The sequence below is a fragment of the Rhyacophila brunnea genome, unplaced genomic scaffold, assembly GCF_057557595.1.
Source record: "Rhyacophila brunnea isolate RB1 unplaced genomic scaffold, BYU_Rbru_1.0 scaffold_23, whole genome shotgun sequence".
In the NCBI taxonomy this organism is placed as follows: Eukaryota; Metazoa; Arthropoda; class Insecta; order Trichoptera; family Rhyacophilidae; genus Rhyacophila; species Rhyacophila brunnea.
In genome coordinates this window covers 21,001,115-21,017,268 of record NW_028232893.1, presented here as the reverse complement: position 1 = coordinate 21,017,268, position 16,154 = coordinate 21,001,115, and the positions used below count along the sequence as shown (strand labels likewise).

General features: G+C 36.0%; 2 protein-coding genes across 3 annotated transcripts; one reads left to right on the top strand and one right to left on the bottom strand.

Moving 5' to 3' along the window:
- Nucleotides 1-1,347: 1,347 nt before the first annotated feature.
- LOC147069687 (uncharacterized) lies at nucleotides 1,348-12,289 on the bottom strand. Its single transcript, XM_085950451.1, has 8 exons — nucleotides 12,083-12,289; nucleotides 9,674-9,811; nucleotides 7,331-8,203; nucleotides 6,898-7,106; nucleotides 6,000-6,122; nucleotides 4,052-4,261; nucleotides 3,219-3,435; nucleotides 1,348-2,750 (listed from the first exon to the last, which is right to left on the bottom strand). Exons 1-8 carry the CDS (start codon nucleotides 12,194-12,196, stop codon nucleotides 2,493-2,495), a joined length of 2,142 nt encoding a protein of 713 aa, XP_085806577.1. The 5' UTR covers nucleotides 12,197-12,289; the 3' UTR covers nucleotides 1,348-2,492.
- A 90-nt stretch (nucleotides 12,290-12,379) lies between these two features.
- LOC147069686 (macrophage migration inhibitory factor homolog) lies at nucleotides 12,380-15,375 on the top strand. 2 transcript variants are annotated; one of them, XM_085950454.1, is made up of 3 exons: nucleotides 12,380-12,537; nucleotides 13,569-13,741; nucleotides 15,131-15,375. In XM_085950454.1, the coding sequence occupies exons 1-3, from the start codon at nucleotides 12,469-12,471 to the stop codon at nucleotides 15,207-15,209; spliced, it is 321 nt and encodes a 106-aa protein (XP_085806580.1). In that variant the 5' UTR covers nucleotides 12,380-12,468; the 3' UTR covers nucleotides 15,210-15,375. The 2 variants fall into 2 exon arrangements, with proteins under 2 accessions (XP_085806580.1, XP_085806579.1); XM_085950453.1 differs by lacking the exon at nucleotides 12,380-12,537 and adding an exon at nucleotides 12,541-12,735.
- The last annotated feature ends 779 nt before the right edge of the window (nucleotides 15,376-16,154 follow it).

The following is a 16,154-nucleotide window of genomic DNA, read 5'->3' as shown; positions in this document are numbered from 1 at the left end:
GCTGTTTTCTGCCTCCTTCCATCAGACCAGGAGCCAAACCTTCGGACCAATTACAGAAAAGCGGTTTATTTCCCTGCTTTTCCGGAAAATTACGAGTATCTAATTAAATTAAAACAAGCGGCCTATAGGTATCTATTGGTGAAACAAGTTTCATAATCATTGCAAAAGCCATTCTGGTACTTTTGACTTAGATTAGATAAATATCTTTTGATTCAATTATCAGGATTACAATAATGAATAATGAAAAATTGCCGGTTTAAAACGGCGCGTAATATTAACAAATGTGTCAGCTAATGATATCACACAAGTCGTTTACACGTTATTGTTTATTTTTAACCTTAATTCTAGACATTTTAATAAATTACTCACATTTTTCTTACAAGACCATTTGGTCTGCCTGAAAGAAATCATCCATAGTTCACTCTGAGTGGCTGTAAGTCGCTCAGACTGTACTACGGGACTTATCACATGTTTCTTTTAGCTTCGTCTCGAGGTAGGCCCCACAGTTTCAAAAAAAATCGACATTTACGATCGGACTGAAATAGTTGTGACGTCACAAAATCGTCGCAAGAAATGCAGGCTGAAGGCGTGCATTTCGTGGCCATGTCATTGGGTTCATAGTAAGTTGATTTTGTCGCAAAATGAGTTTCATACAGGACGTCAGTTTATATTCTCGTAGAATTTTTTACACATATCGTCGGTGTTTTGTAAAAAGGGCGAATTAACCAAAAATTTTACCAGTGGGTATTTAACTTTTGACATTTATTTATTAATTACCCGAGGATAATTATAAATGTCTAACAAGTTTATAATAAAGCTTAGAAAGAATACTGTCTTTATAATAGGCATTATATTTTAAAAGGCCTAATATGTCACAATCGTTTTTTATTCGTAACACTAAGTGGATATTCGCCCTTACGATTATCATTTTTAAGTACTTTCCTGTGGAGATACAAATTCGCTGTTTTTACACAACAAAGCTAGTGAGGTACATATTGTTTTTTCATTAAAATCTCAATTTCGCCAAAATGGCTGATTCGCCCTTTTTACAAAACACTGACGATATGATAAATTTGAATGCTCTTGAGTTTTCTGAATTCTGCAGAATTTTAAGAAAAATCCTCACTTTCAGCTCGAGAGAATAAAATTGTTGTAATTGTAGTTGTTGTAATATATTTTTGGCTAAAAAAGTTCCCCAACTGCGGTTTTACATTTCGGTAACCAGGTTTCCTACGGTATGACCGAATAAGGTTACTGACGGCTAAAATACTCGCATGAGAATAGAAAAGATGAAAATCTCAGAGTGGTTATAGACATGATTTCAAATCAATGACAAAACTTTATTTTAAGTTGTATATAAAATTTAATAAAGAACATTTCATATGTAACAGATCAATATAAGCAAACGGCGGCGGTATTTATTGCCAGATATTGGGTAGGTATAGATAGCTGACTTTCTATAAATTGATCCCCTATCATACATGCTAAAGTTAGAGTTTAAATTTACATATCTCACCCTCAGTAAAATAAAATACTTTCATATCTAGCAATAAAGCACTAAAATTTCAGATTGTTGAAACTCAAAAAAAAAATAAACGGCAAAGAGTTTGTTCGACAGGTGGGAGAAAGGTGCAGCACAACTAGAACAGGATTTGAAAGAAAGATGCAGGCTCCAGAGACAAGATCATGATGCACGACCTGTGCCCTGTTGAAACCCTGGTTGGGGCCATAGGCGTAGGGTTCCTGCATCAAAACTACTTGTCCAATGCCTGCTATTTAATTGACCGAGAGTGATCATTGAACTGAATAATCCATGCAGCTGCATTCATGGGCTAGTGCGTACTATCGTGAGCAGTCGGGAGTCAATGACCTCAGGTGGAGCTTCTCGTCGTGTATATTTTAACCATATGGCCGTAGAGGTGACACCTGGTACATTTAATCACTCTACAGAAGTCCTTCATTGGGAAGGACTCCATCACCATGGAGGGGACTGTTATTATTATGTGGCATTTCCCAGTGTGCGGCACCGCCTTGTGGCTCAGTTTTACCAGCTGGTAAGCCTGCGTTATTGCCTTATTGGTGCTAGTAAGGACGTTAAAGATTATAATGTGCGGCAGCCTCTTCCTAGCCACCTCCGCCCGTAAGCCTATTTTATGCGTGTGGCGGGAGCCAGACAATTGACATGGTCCTCCAGGATCGCTTTGCTCAGTTCGAGCTTGATCGCGAGAAACCATGTCTCTGAACATTTTATTGAGCTCAGCCAATATGGCCTGAGTCGTCTTGGGGATAGCCTGTCCTTTGTTAGGGTTACCAAGATTTTTTTGGCCGTCTCTGCATTTCTATGGGTCCCGTTTTGAGATCCAGTAATCTCTGTATCTGTTGTCTTTGCTGTATCAGTTGTAATAAGTCTGCAGTGAGTTATCTTCACACGCTAACGACCCTTCCCCCTGCTATGCACGCTACTGAGCATAACTCATTGTTAAACCTTTTAATCATACATCTCTTTCCTTACAATTAACTTTATTGTCTAGTATCAAGTCGTCAATTGCAGGTAATTCTACATCAGTCGGAATATTCTTTTTAATGTCAGCAGTCAGGCGTTTACCGAACGGCCTCTTGAGCTTCAGGTGCACCAGCTTGACGTGCGTTTCGAGGGTGGATTTCTGACAAAATGGCCTCCCGCAGATCTCACAGGAAAACGGCAGTTCACCCGTATGCACTCGCACGTGTTTGTCCAATGAGAATTTGCACTGCAACAACCAGAACACATTTTGTATATCTTTACTTATTACATTAGTGCATTATATTCTGACAACAGCTTTAGAATTGAATTGATTTTTAGGTTCAAACCTAGTTCTTTAAAAATTGTATCTAATCTAAACCCGACAAATTTAATGAGTGTAACTTAAAATGCTTTTTATTTTATAGAAAAATAAATGTTTTTTAAGCTAAAAGAAAACACATTAAAACCAAAGATTTCGCATATAAAAGATGGATTATTTTAATAACAAGACAGCTGAAGCAAATTTCAGTTTGTCATATTTTCCAGTTATGTAATAAACAATCCATATTATTTTTACATTTGAAATGTTCTATGCAAGTTAGTGGCAGGAATGAATGCATATTTTAATAGACAAAATTATCCAATTCAATTTTTATCAAATTTGAAAAGTTATGGTTGGTACGTTAAGCTAATAATTAATAAGATGATTTCTTACCGTGAATGATTTTCCACACACGCTGCAGACGTGATTCTTGGGCGCGGCTCTTCCCTCGTGAACCTTCCGTCGGTGAAGACTCAGGCCGCTGCGCGAGAGGAACTTGGCGGGACAGCACTCGCATGACCACTTAAGCAATCGGCGATGGGCGCAGTCAGCGTGCGCCTGCAGCTTCAGTGCTGTGTCGAACCGCTTCCAGCACTCCCCACACTTATACCTCAGAGTTATTGTTCATTATATTACATTATTGAATACAATTCAATTTTGTTTTTATATAAGTTTACGATAAAATTACGAATAAGCCTCATCGGGATCGGATTTACACACATGAAGGGGCCCTAGGATAATACACATTTGGAGGCCCAGAAACCCAAGAGAAATTCGTAAGCCAAATCAAGTGTTAGGAAACGTACATAAAATTGGGCGCTTCCAGCTTTTAAAAGTTTGCATATTTGAAAATTTTTCATGGATTTTTTCAATTTAATTTTCGGGATCCGGGTACCCTACGTTCGTACGGTTTCTGTGCCCCTTACTTTCATGGTTGTAATTCTGAATGGTGCAAGAAGTGGACTGTAATTGAATAGGGTAACTACAACCATAGGGGAAGGAGGGTAAAAGTTATATGGAGGATTGAGATTGCTGACAGGACCCTTAATGTGCACTCTGTATAGTAATTTTGTATTATTATAATCAATTACCTCTGTCCAAGAGGCGGCCTTCGTTACTGTGACACATCATGTATGTAGATAGCTAAAGACAATCTCAACCAACCGTTGTATGTTGGAAAAAATAGTAATATGAAGATATAAAGTAAAAAATACAAGGTAAATTACTTGAGGAAAGCGTAATTTCCATGTCTGATGGACACCTTTAGGTGGTTATCAAGGGTAGATTGTCTTTTGAAGCTCTTGTCGCACTCCACGCAGTAAAAGTCTTTTTTGTCAGAGTGCGAAACAGCATGGATTCGCAGACACGTCTTGTTTAGGAATGTGCGCTCACACAAATCGCATCGGAAATACCTGTCTCCTGTCGTGTGAGCACGTCTGAAAAAAAAAATTTGATTTTAACACCCAATATCTCATCTTCTATTTAACCATGCCTGCTCTTTGGCATATTATGTATACCACACGATGTGTCCAAGATTAAGTCGCTTGCCAGTCTTCTTGCATCTTTTTAGGTTATGCAAGCATCCGTAGCTACGCTGTATATTGATAGGTATGGGTTTACGGTGTTGATTTATACTTTTCCACTTATTAAAAACACGGATTCAGGGACATTAAATATTACGTAAGTATATTTCGCTTGACAAGTAACAATTAATTATCAGCAACATTATTTTGTAAACGCACGCTTTGGTGCAAGAAGGTGGCAAATTGTTTAGAGGCGACGTTCAAGGCGCAAGGGTAGGTTACCGACTGACAACTAAACAGATAACGGTAACTTTCTTTTTGTTTGTTTCGCTGTGAATCCTGGTCTAGCCTTGACTCATGTACAGTTACAATAATAATATTATCATTATATTCCCAACTCTGTCGATTGGAAGATTTTTGATGGGGGATTTAGGCATTATGATATTTGGTATCAATATATATAAATTTTTGCACTATATTCCTCATAAAAGTTGGCCGTAAATTTAAATTCCACATATCAAAATGTAATTGTATGTATATTCGATTTATATATAATTTTTATATTAAAAAAGATACGAGGGTTGTCCAAGAATTAAAGACCTATACTATTTTAAAAATCAGGAAAATTCTATTTTTATAAAAAAAGTATACGAAATTTTAGGTACATATCCTCACTATTCTTCGACATAGTCCCCATTATGATCGATGCACTTGGCGAGCCGTGGCACTAGGTCCTTGATTCCCTTGTCGTAGAACAAATGTTCTCACCTCTTTCTCCACGTCCTCGTCAGTCTCGAAGCGTTTTCCGGCCAAATGTTGCTTCAGGTGAAGAAAAAGATGGAAATAATTCAGCGCCAGGTCGGGGCTATAAGCAGGATGACGGAAGACATCCCGTTTGAATGAGGTTCAAAAAGACCTAAGCGCTTTTTAACGATTTTGTTTGTGCGCTTCTGTCAGTATTTTGGGCACCCGATGCCCATATATCCCAATTTTCCTCTCAAAATCGTTTGTATGGTAGACTTACCGACGTCTGGGATCAAAATTGCGATCTCACGGACTGTCAGACGGCGATCTTCACGAACTTTATCATTGATTTTCTTCAACAAAACGTCACCAATTATTGAGGACCTGCTTTCACTCCCCTCCTCATAATGAACACTCGAAAAGTCAGTACACCACTTTCTGACATTCCGCTGGTTCATTACATTACCATAATCGGATGTGAGATGACGATGAATTTCAACAGGGTGGACTCCCTCCTGGTTGAGAAACCAAATGATTGAACGCATCTCGCAGGCGGCGGGATTCGAGAGCAGAGCATCCATCTCAAATGGACGCAAAGATCATACTAAAGCGACTATCGAGCCGGCTCACCACTAGTTCTGGAGAGGGAAGTCTACACTACACGCCAGTGCAATCTTTTGAGAAATAACATCCGCGTCGTCAAAAATGAATAAAGGTCTTTAATTCTTGGACAACCTTCGTATTTAAATCAAATTTTTATTCCGTATATTGAATTTGTAGAATATATTTTTAATTCCGTTATATCATTATACGTTTACAGATTATTTATACTTAGACCTCAGGCATAACCTAAATTATTCATTTTCGACCTATTTAGGGCACTGTTAAATACAAATGTGTCGCTTACGTGGCGTGGTCATTTCGACTGGACGTGAGAGAAAACGTCCGGGGACAGTGAGGACACTTGTGCTTCTTTGCCACACTCGGGCAGGCGTGCACCAGCATGTGGCGCTTGTGGTTGCGTTTAGATCTGAAAATGTTTACATTTGCTGTATCAAAAAGGCGTAGATATACATGGCCACCTTCCATGACACTAAACTTGTCTGAATGAATATATTTTAATGCCTCACATGTATATCGAGATGTAGATGTATGGCGAGGCTGAATCGACCATGCACCTAGTCATGTCCGAATGGAGTTGACCGTATTATAGTTCATCGTGAGCTGTCGTATCGGAAACCGATAGCCGTATAGCATTGAGATAAAATCCATGTTTGAATAAAACTCTTAAAAATATAAGATAACAGGTAAGCAAATTTGAAATACAATTGTATCGTATATTATATTTATGTAAAATCGTACCTATTAAATATAGAATTAATGTTTTTATTGAATGTAATAAAATTAGAACGCAATTTAATTTTAAGAACGCATTTATCTCAATGTTATACAGCCATCTCTTTCGTAGCTCGCTATTCTTAGACGAATGATCCTATTTTGTTTCTCGCATATACAGTAGAGTTAGTTTTTACATCAAGATAGATTTTCCTGAATGTCATATTTAGGGTTTAGGGCAGAGAATATGTCAAGGGGTAATTTTCATCCTCTGAACACTCACTATATGGTACGCATGACAGAGCTTAAAAGAAGAATTGTGTACCAATGGGTATACCAAAATTCTGTCATAGCATAAAATGTAAAGAGGAATAGAATTTATTAAATGCCTTATATCGAGTCAATGTGCGCAATTGGACCTGTGTGCCAAAATACCTATATATTAAGAGTGATGATAATAGTGCACATACGCAGTAATCTTGCCGCAGACTTCGCATTCAAACTTCGGGCAGAAACCGTCATGGGTGGCAACGTGTTTGGCCATCGCCGCCCGCCCTCGAACGACTCTCGAGCACCGCTTGCACTGCAGCCGTTCCTCGTGAATAGTTTGGTGATTTCGAAGGTTCCGCGGGCTGGAATAACGCTGAGTGCAGATCGGACACACATACTCTCCGGCGGCCTGCCGACAATAAATGAAACTGGATTGCAAGTAAGCACATCACACAATTATTAAGCTAGTACTGCATTTGTATAAATGATGAAAGGGACGAATCGAATTGTCATTGAATTAGTAAATTTTACATTACATAAAACATACAAATTTCTTTTCTCAAAAATTATAATACGAAAGCTTACAAAAATACGATACAAATACTTTAATAGTATTAAAATAAATAGACTGACCCTGTCATGCCTTTTCAAGTGTCCCTGCAAACTAAGCTGGTGAAGAAAATACTTGGCGCATGGCACACACTTGAAAGGAGCTTCCACATACTGCGCTTCACTTCTGGCTGTCTCTAGCGCCCTCTCTTGTTCAGGCACACTCAGTTTCTTAACAATAACTGCATTCTCATCAAAATGAAAATAAATCACGCGTGCTTTCTTCTCATTGCCTTTAATAGGGTCACCGATTACGCCATCAAAATAATTTTTCTTAGATATTTTTTGTTTTTTCAATTTTGTCGAACCAATTTTTTTACCATTACGAATATTCTTTTTTTTAGTTTTGAATTTCGCTTCCGTCTTTAAACTCTTATCAATGAAATCGTCATAATGTTCCCCATTGTCAGAAAATAAGTCTTCATTATCAATGTTAAATTCTTTTTTAATAGCCGGCGATAAACGACCATTGATTTCTTCAATATTATTTGCGTTGGCTTCATCAAATTCTATTTTAATATGAGTATTTTCTTTATTAGTAGCAAAATAAATCAATGGACAATTTTCTAAATCTTTCGATTCAAAAGAGATAAATTTATTTATAGGTATTTGTAGTTTATCATTTTGAATATTTTTTATATGGCTAGCGGTGAAATGATACACTTCACTGAACGAACCGTAATCGTCAAAAAATTGTTCACCATTTAATGACTTTTTATTCAATTGTGCTTCTCCATTAATTACAGTTTTTTCAGACAGATTCATTCCATTTTTAAATACACCACTTAGCTGTGTTTTTTGCTTTGAACATTCTATATTCAAAATTTCCGTCAATGCCAAAAAATTTGTATCATCAAAGTGTTTTTTTCTTTCTTTATGTAACTCTTCAATGTTGAACTGTTAAGAAAAACAAAATTAGGTAGGTACTTGTGAGATTTGGGCAATCTATCCATAAGGACTCGTAAAGCCAGTAGGAACAACAAGTGTAGAAATGGTGTATTAAGCTTCTATTACATTGAGCTTCTTTACGAGCTGTTTGTTTGCGAATTTATAATCTGCCTGTAAAGTCGCCCAGTGTAATCATCGAACATGTTAGCTTGTTCGATGATTACACTATGTGACTTTACAGGAAGATTATAAATTCGCCAACAAACAGCTCGTAAAGAAGCTCAATGTAATTGAGGCTTTATGTGAGTACTGAGTGATGTAGCACGAAAACAAGAATATGAGTAGTCTATAGAATTGATGTTTCTACTTAAACACAATTGTACCACTGATATCTAAAATACAGCAGGCTGCAGTGGCGAGGGGTGGAGGTAGGCTGTTAAAATTCGACATAAATACTGCACACTAAACTTTGTCAGTCATACTTATTTGTTTTCATTGAACTAAGAATACAATTTTCAGATCGCGCTGGTTGGTTCTTTAAATTCAATTAAACTCCGCCTAGACCAAACCATAATAGTTTAGGTTTGCTATGAGAGATCCGACAAAAATAGTGCACACTTTTTCAGTCACATTTATTTGCTTTTGCTGTCAGAATATTACAGATGCCGTCAGCTATTTTTTTAAAATTCATTAAGCCATGTCTATACTAAACCATAATCGGTAAAACATATTATTCTATCCATAAAATACCTTAAATTGTGTATGGTTAAATGGCATAATTTTAGATACTTTAGATAAACGATTATTTTTTGACTATTATCTACTATGACTTGGATTAGGCAGGGTTTAATTGAATTCAAAAAATTAACAAATACAATGTACACATGAAGCGCCTAGTTTCAAAAACCCCCCAAAATGATTTAGATAGTTTTGAGGGGTTTTTATATCTATTAAATCTGTAAACTTTATGTATTTATTATTTAATTCGTACATTCTAAAGAGTATTTTCGCTTATCCATTTTAGGGGAATTTGAAAAGCACACCCAACCATTTTAGTGGGTTTTGAAATTTACCCTAATTTTTGATCATACGTATTGACGATTTTCAGCGTTTTTTAAAGTTCAATCTTTGGTCATCATATAGGTAACAAAAATACCTATCTTAATACATATCTAACTCAAAATTTTTCAAAAACCGTTTTAGGTGGATTTGAAACTAGGCGCTTCACACGGTAGTCTTAGTTCAATGAAAACAAATACGTTTGACTGACAAATTTTGGTGTACACTATTTATGTCAGGTCTTAACAGCCTACCTCCACTCGTCGTCACTGGTAGACTGTAAAATACAAATTGTTGAGTCTGAGTGTCTGTAATAAAATTGTTGGTCTATGTAGCAGTCCGAACAAATACCAAAAGGATCAGGCCACAAAGCGCAAACCTTGTATGAAATATAACATCGTAATATATTTATTGAAATACCTTTCCATTCATAGATCCACTCATTTGCGTTAAAAATTCATGTGCGTTATTGCATTTGTTTCGAAATCGTACAAACTGTTTAAGCAATCTCAAACAGTCGCGGCAAAGACTGCACGGCAAATTGTTGGCATTTGATATCTGAAAATGATTATAAAAACTGTCAATTAACAAAATAAAATATATCGCGTGTATTGTTTTGTGGCTGTAAGAATATGATTGTTGTTTCATACTCTATATAGGACATACATAATTTGAAAACACTTCTGAGAAATATATAACTAATAGAAAAATTCTTTTTGAAAAAAATACAACACCCCACCCCGCTGGATTCAAACCTGCGTCTTTCGGGAATCACGTTCACGTACACTAACCAATGCTATACGTGTCTTATCTAATTGCGATGAATTTTAACTAATGGTGCCGTTTAAACCGCCCACCCTCCCCCAGCGTCCAAATCCACCCCAATTACAGTCCACTGAAAAGCGCCGCAATAAAAATGTAATTTTTACGGTAAGCCGAGAAACATGAATTTGTTATGAATGGATGGTGGTTTTTTATTAATTACTATGTACATTGACAATTTCGAACACGAAACTTGTTAGACTATTAGGTAGGCAACTAAATACATTGAACCATCATTATTTAAAATGGTCTAAAGCATGGGTGGCCAACCTTTTCAGCAGCCGGGCCAGATTCTAAAAATGAGATTTCCTACCGGGCCGCAAAACCGATTTTTTTTATAATGCAAAACAAAAAAGAAATATCTATTATATATATTAATAAAATAAAACAAAAATCAGAATCAAACATATTTATTAGATTAGACTTTTTTTAAATAATAAAAAATAAACAAAATAATAAATTTTAGTGAGAAGTTTGATTTTGTGTGGCACAACTAAGTGCATCAATATCGATATCGAGTAAGGTTGTTCCTACACACAAACAGTTTTCCAAATGCACATCAGTGATTCATTCATTCATTCATTCGACTAAAAAGCTATTCACACGTGTAAGTGTTTCCAAATAGCGAAGTCATCATTAGAGCATGTTTGTAAAATGCAGGATATTTCTCCTTGTCTAAGTATGTTTTGTAAAACTCTTCCAAACCAACCTGATGGAATTTCTTCTTTAACTGTTCATCGCAACATAGTTCACAATGTTCCATTTGTAAATTTCCTGGTAATAAATTCACGTCTACAGAGAATGGCGTAACAAATGCACCAAAAAGCCCACGGTGCTTTTTAAAATCTTGAGCCAATATCGAATCTCAATTTGCGAAATTAGCACATCTAGCGGTAGCATTTGATATTATTTTTATTTTCTCACTGCTCCACGGGCCACAAGTTGGCCACCCATGGTCTAAAGCTATCACAAAATATCGCGTCTTTCATATGTGCATTATAACAAAACATTAAAACAAGCTGCCAAAGCTGGTAGTCATTAACAAGACCTCATAGCTGCCATCTTTCCGTGCACCACCACACAGAATATTATTTTTTCTATAGCTACCAATTCATTTACACTAAAAACGATGTGGAATCACCACCGAGTGTTGTACCTACTAAATAAGAGTTGAATTCTGCTATAGTCTAAACTCTATGGTTTTGAAAGTTGCGATGGAATATGAATCATGAGTAAAAATTTAAAAGATGTAAATTATTCACATTTTTTTATTGAACATACATAATTTGTAAATGCCTCAGAAACATACCTATTAAAAAAATCTTGAAAAAAATAAGATGCCAAACAGGAGTCGAACTTGTATCACTTGGATTCCGGTTGATGTGTTTTACCAATTTTATGGAGCGACCTATGTTCACTAATAATGACGACTGGCCAATGACATTATTAATGGACGACGCACTCAGTACAGTAGCTAGCAAGTAAATTCGCTCATAGCAACATTCGCACGTGCATAGGTAGACGTCGAGCGATATCCATTATGCGATATCACGCATCGGAAATTTATAGCAATATCACCTTTATTGTAATGGCGTTAGAACAGAGTTTCTAGTATCAATGTACATTTGAGCGAACCCGTTCGAAGCGAACCATGCGGCAGACCCGACAAAAAGGATTGAGAATTTATAGCAATATCACCTTTATTGTAATGGCGTTAGAACAGATTATGCCATTCGGCAGACCCGACAAAAAAGTGAGTGTCATTTTTTTTTCCAAATGCTTCGTCCATATTAATGTCATTGCGACTGGCTATTGAGGTTTAAATCAAGGTACCATTTAAATTTCATTACATTTAAGATTGTATGATAAACTGTCGTATGACAAAGGCACATCTATTGCATTGCACAAGTACCTATTTACCGTCGAGTAAAAATAAAATGGAATATATCCTATGTAAACCACCCTGAGAGACTTATTGGTAAATTTGTACCTATATTTTATACTCACAATTAACCCGGATATCTCTGCGAAATTCTTTCTAAGTATATAATTAACAACTGGAAATTCAACAGTTGACACCTTCAGGCATCCTCTACATACTTTTTCTCTTACTACATACATTTTAGATGGTTTTCAGTTATAATGCGTTATTTTAGTGAAACATAAACACAAACAGTAACAGTGCAAGTGACTTTGACAGGTCAACAATAATACAAAATTGTCTTTTAAAGAGGAGTAAAGTTCAAGCTTGTAACACCTCAACACGTATTGTTTATGGTCCCGATCACTGCTTTTTAGATTCTAATAACCCTGATCGATTAACGCAAGATACTCTCTTAAGTATTTTTTTTCAATGGATCACTTTGATATTATCACGTTTAAAATAATCAGCGATGATCGGTTTTGTGTCAAAGATTGTACTGAATAAAAAAAGTACGTTTTTTCCGGCTGGCAATTTTACTGTGAGTGACATTTTATCTGTTTTTAATCGACTTCTTCGGCTCTTGTGTTTTCTTTACTTCAATAGTTCAATATATTTTTATTATAACGACATGCCACATTTAAGAATTGAGACTAACATTCCAAACGATGCAATTCCTGCAGACTTTGCAAAGAGAACGACAGGATTAATTGCCAAGATTCTCGGTAAACCCGAAGGTGTAAGTTGTTTTTTTGTACTTACGTACTGGCGCAATTACAAAAACCGGCATAACTTGAAAAGTACACAAACCTGTAAAATGCATTAATTTTAATATTGTTAATAATACAGAAACAATAATTATTTCATCGAGTGCGTTCACTGTTAAACTAAAGAACTACTTATTCGAATTGATCAAACAGTATCAGACAGTAGTTGTTGGGCCCATCCTCAAGGGCAGGAGTCGACAACCACTAGTCATCGATCAATGCTGTAACCAATAGGTTCCGGACCATTTTTACAACGTTTTTATTAGGTCGTATTCTTATTCGTCCGGTGGTTGTTTATCCAGTAAGAATCTTGCAATCGATTTTTAACTAACTTTCCGACTAGCTAGACATTTGAAACTTTTAGAATATATCAGAACACGATTCCAATGCATTTTTTAAATACTTTTAGCCATCTTTAAGTAGAATTGAATTCATTTTCAGTTAATTCTGTTTTGTATAAAAGTTATTTCGGAAGAAATCTGTAATCCAATCCACTATTATTGGTTGCTAGGGGACTGGGGTCTAGCAAGAAAATTATTAATATATACGTGCGTTACTATGGAAATCAATATGACATTTAAGTATTATTTCTATCAAGTACAAATTTTTTTGATTGTTTAAGCTAGTCAAGTCAAGTTTATATGATTCAACAGAAAATTTAAAAACGTTGTATATACTTAAAAAGTTCTTTTTATCTTGTAATTATTTAAAATTATTTTTCATATAAGAACAATACAGAAACTTAAGGGTACAATTGTGTATATTTATTTCTCTAATATTTCTAATATATCAATAATATTTCCAGTACTGCGTAGTGTCCATCTTGGGCGGAGTCCAGATGGCGTGGGGTGGCACGACGGAACCGTGCGCCATCGGCAATCTCATGTCCATCGGGCAGCTGGGTGTCGAACAGAACAAAAAACACGCCAAAGCCATCTATGAGCATGTCAACAAAGAACTTGGAATACCTCCAACAAGGTAATGTTTACGTGATCTTTTTTCTCTCTATATAAAATACATGGGCGTGAAGACCAATGAAACAAAAATTAAGTATATGCCCATTTTGATTAGCTCATAATCCCTCTGATATTCAAATCAACAATTCCCTCTTAGTGTATCGATAGCTTTGTGTATAATGGGTGTTACTTTGATCTACAAAATCCTCACGTTGTACAATACATCAATCCGACCAATACTGACCTACGGGTCGGAGTGTTGGACTCTCACCAAGGCCGATGAGCGTGCACTTGGTGTAATTGAGAGAAAGATGCTGCGTAGGATATATGGGGCCATACTAGGAAAAGAATGGTGTATACTACTTAACCTGGAGTTTTACAATCTCTTCCAAAAAGAATGTTTCTCTGTATTTGTTAAATTTGGTAGAATGTGATGGTACGGCCAGGTAGCAAGAATGGACAGTACCCAACCGTCGAGAGGCAACCCGGATGGTCAGAGGTCGACTACGGTGGTTGAACGGTTTCAACAAGAATGCTAGAGCTCCAGACACTGGCTCAGGATAGGGGCAGATAGAGAAAGTTCTTGGTGGAAGTTAGGACTCGCCCTCAGTTATTAGGCTGCTAATGATGATGACGTAAAATAGCTCACAGCAAAGATATTGAAAAAAGCCTTCTATATAGATGGAATCTAAACATATTACAATGAAACATAAAGGGTCCTTTTGTCTACTGATTAGATTAGTTATAAGTGACTGCATTGAAGGTTTATTTGAAGTTGAAGAGAACTTTACACTTTCACTATAACATTTATTTGCTAATTTGACATAATAAAAGACAATCGATCATGATAAATAAATAAGCAGTCAATAATACAATACTTCGGTAATATTAAGTTTAAAAATCCTGTAAAACCGTTTAAACTGTAGCAGTTCATAACGTAAAAACAATGGATGTACAAAAGTGGCACCCATTACTTGAGCTTGGAAATCAGAAATACCAGCTTAATGATGTTAATATCTATGCAGTTTGTTGTTTGACATAAGCAGTTCCATATACATCAAACTTGTCAAAAAGTGACCATAGAGAAAAATATTCTTCTGTTTTTGTACAAGGATAAATATACAAGCATAATATCCATGATTTAAACAGAGCATAATTAAACATGGCGGCACCCGATTATACAGACCTGGACACAACTCGATGAACGCTCTGATCCTTTGTACAGGGTTATAAAATATAAACGGTTATGGTATAAGGTCACACAGAAATAAACCGCATTCGGCAGCCTATTTCAGTGGATGGCCCACTAATTAACCATGCTTCATTCGTTCAGTAAATGCATTCAAAGGAGCTTCCAAATATTCCATTGTTAGTCTATTCATATAAAAATAATATTTTACATATATTTCAGGATGTACATTTCATTCCAAGATGTACCGACATCCGAGCTGGGATACAACGGTACCACCTTTCATGACATCTTCGGGTGAAAGAATAAATGTCAACAATCAACATTTAATGTTGTTCAGTGGTGCACAAGAATCTGTGAGATGCTTTAAGTTTAAGTGTTTAAGAATTAACTGCAAAATTTTGTTAAAATTTGTTACTTATTATATTTTTGAACATCTATTTGTATTAATATAATACATTATTATTAAAAATAAAAAAAAAAAATAAAAATTATTATTAAAAATTATATGGTTGCTTTATTTAATTTTTATACCCTATACAGTTTTTCTATCTTCTAGCTACAGGATTAACAGTTCTGCTCTTTTGAGGAATGTTCCCCTCACTTTGTAGGAAGATGACCATTATACACCGTTTACATGTGCATGGATCTACTGCTGACGGTACGTATTATCACGATCATGGCCCCCTCAAGGGGTGGGCTGACAGGGCTCTAGACTGGGGGCCCGGCGAGGCGAGTCGACCAGATAAATGAGATAAAAACACATCACAAATTTGCTTTAATAGCAAAAAAAAGTCGCCTGCTATTTTCCTTCAATAATATTAGATATTATTTAAAGTTATGTGGTTGTACGAGACAATTTTTAATTATGTATCAATACTCGCCATCTCCATAATAGTTCAAATGGATGTATTAAAATATACAATAAAACACTAAACATACACATTATTAATTTTACCGAGCACACCATTTGGAAAACGCTACTATAGAGCTTCACACTGCCTTTATCCTTAGCGATAGGTAGGGAGGCCCCCAAAGATCCTAGCCTGGGGGTGCGCTTCACGATGTGGGGCCCATGATCACGATCGTAAGAAGAAAATGAATGGAATGTGTCGACACGTATTATCGTGCAAGTTGTAATATTGAATGCATGAATTAAAAAAGTAGCTGCATCTGAATTTTCACGCGGCACTTTAAATTTGTGCGATATCTGCTGATAGCTGTGATATTCATATTTTTTCCGGCA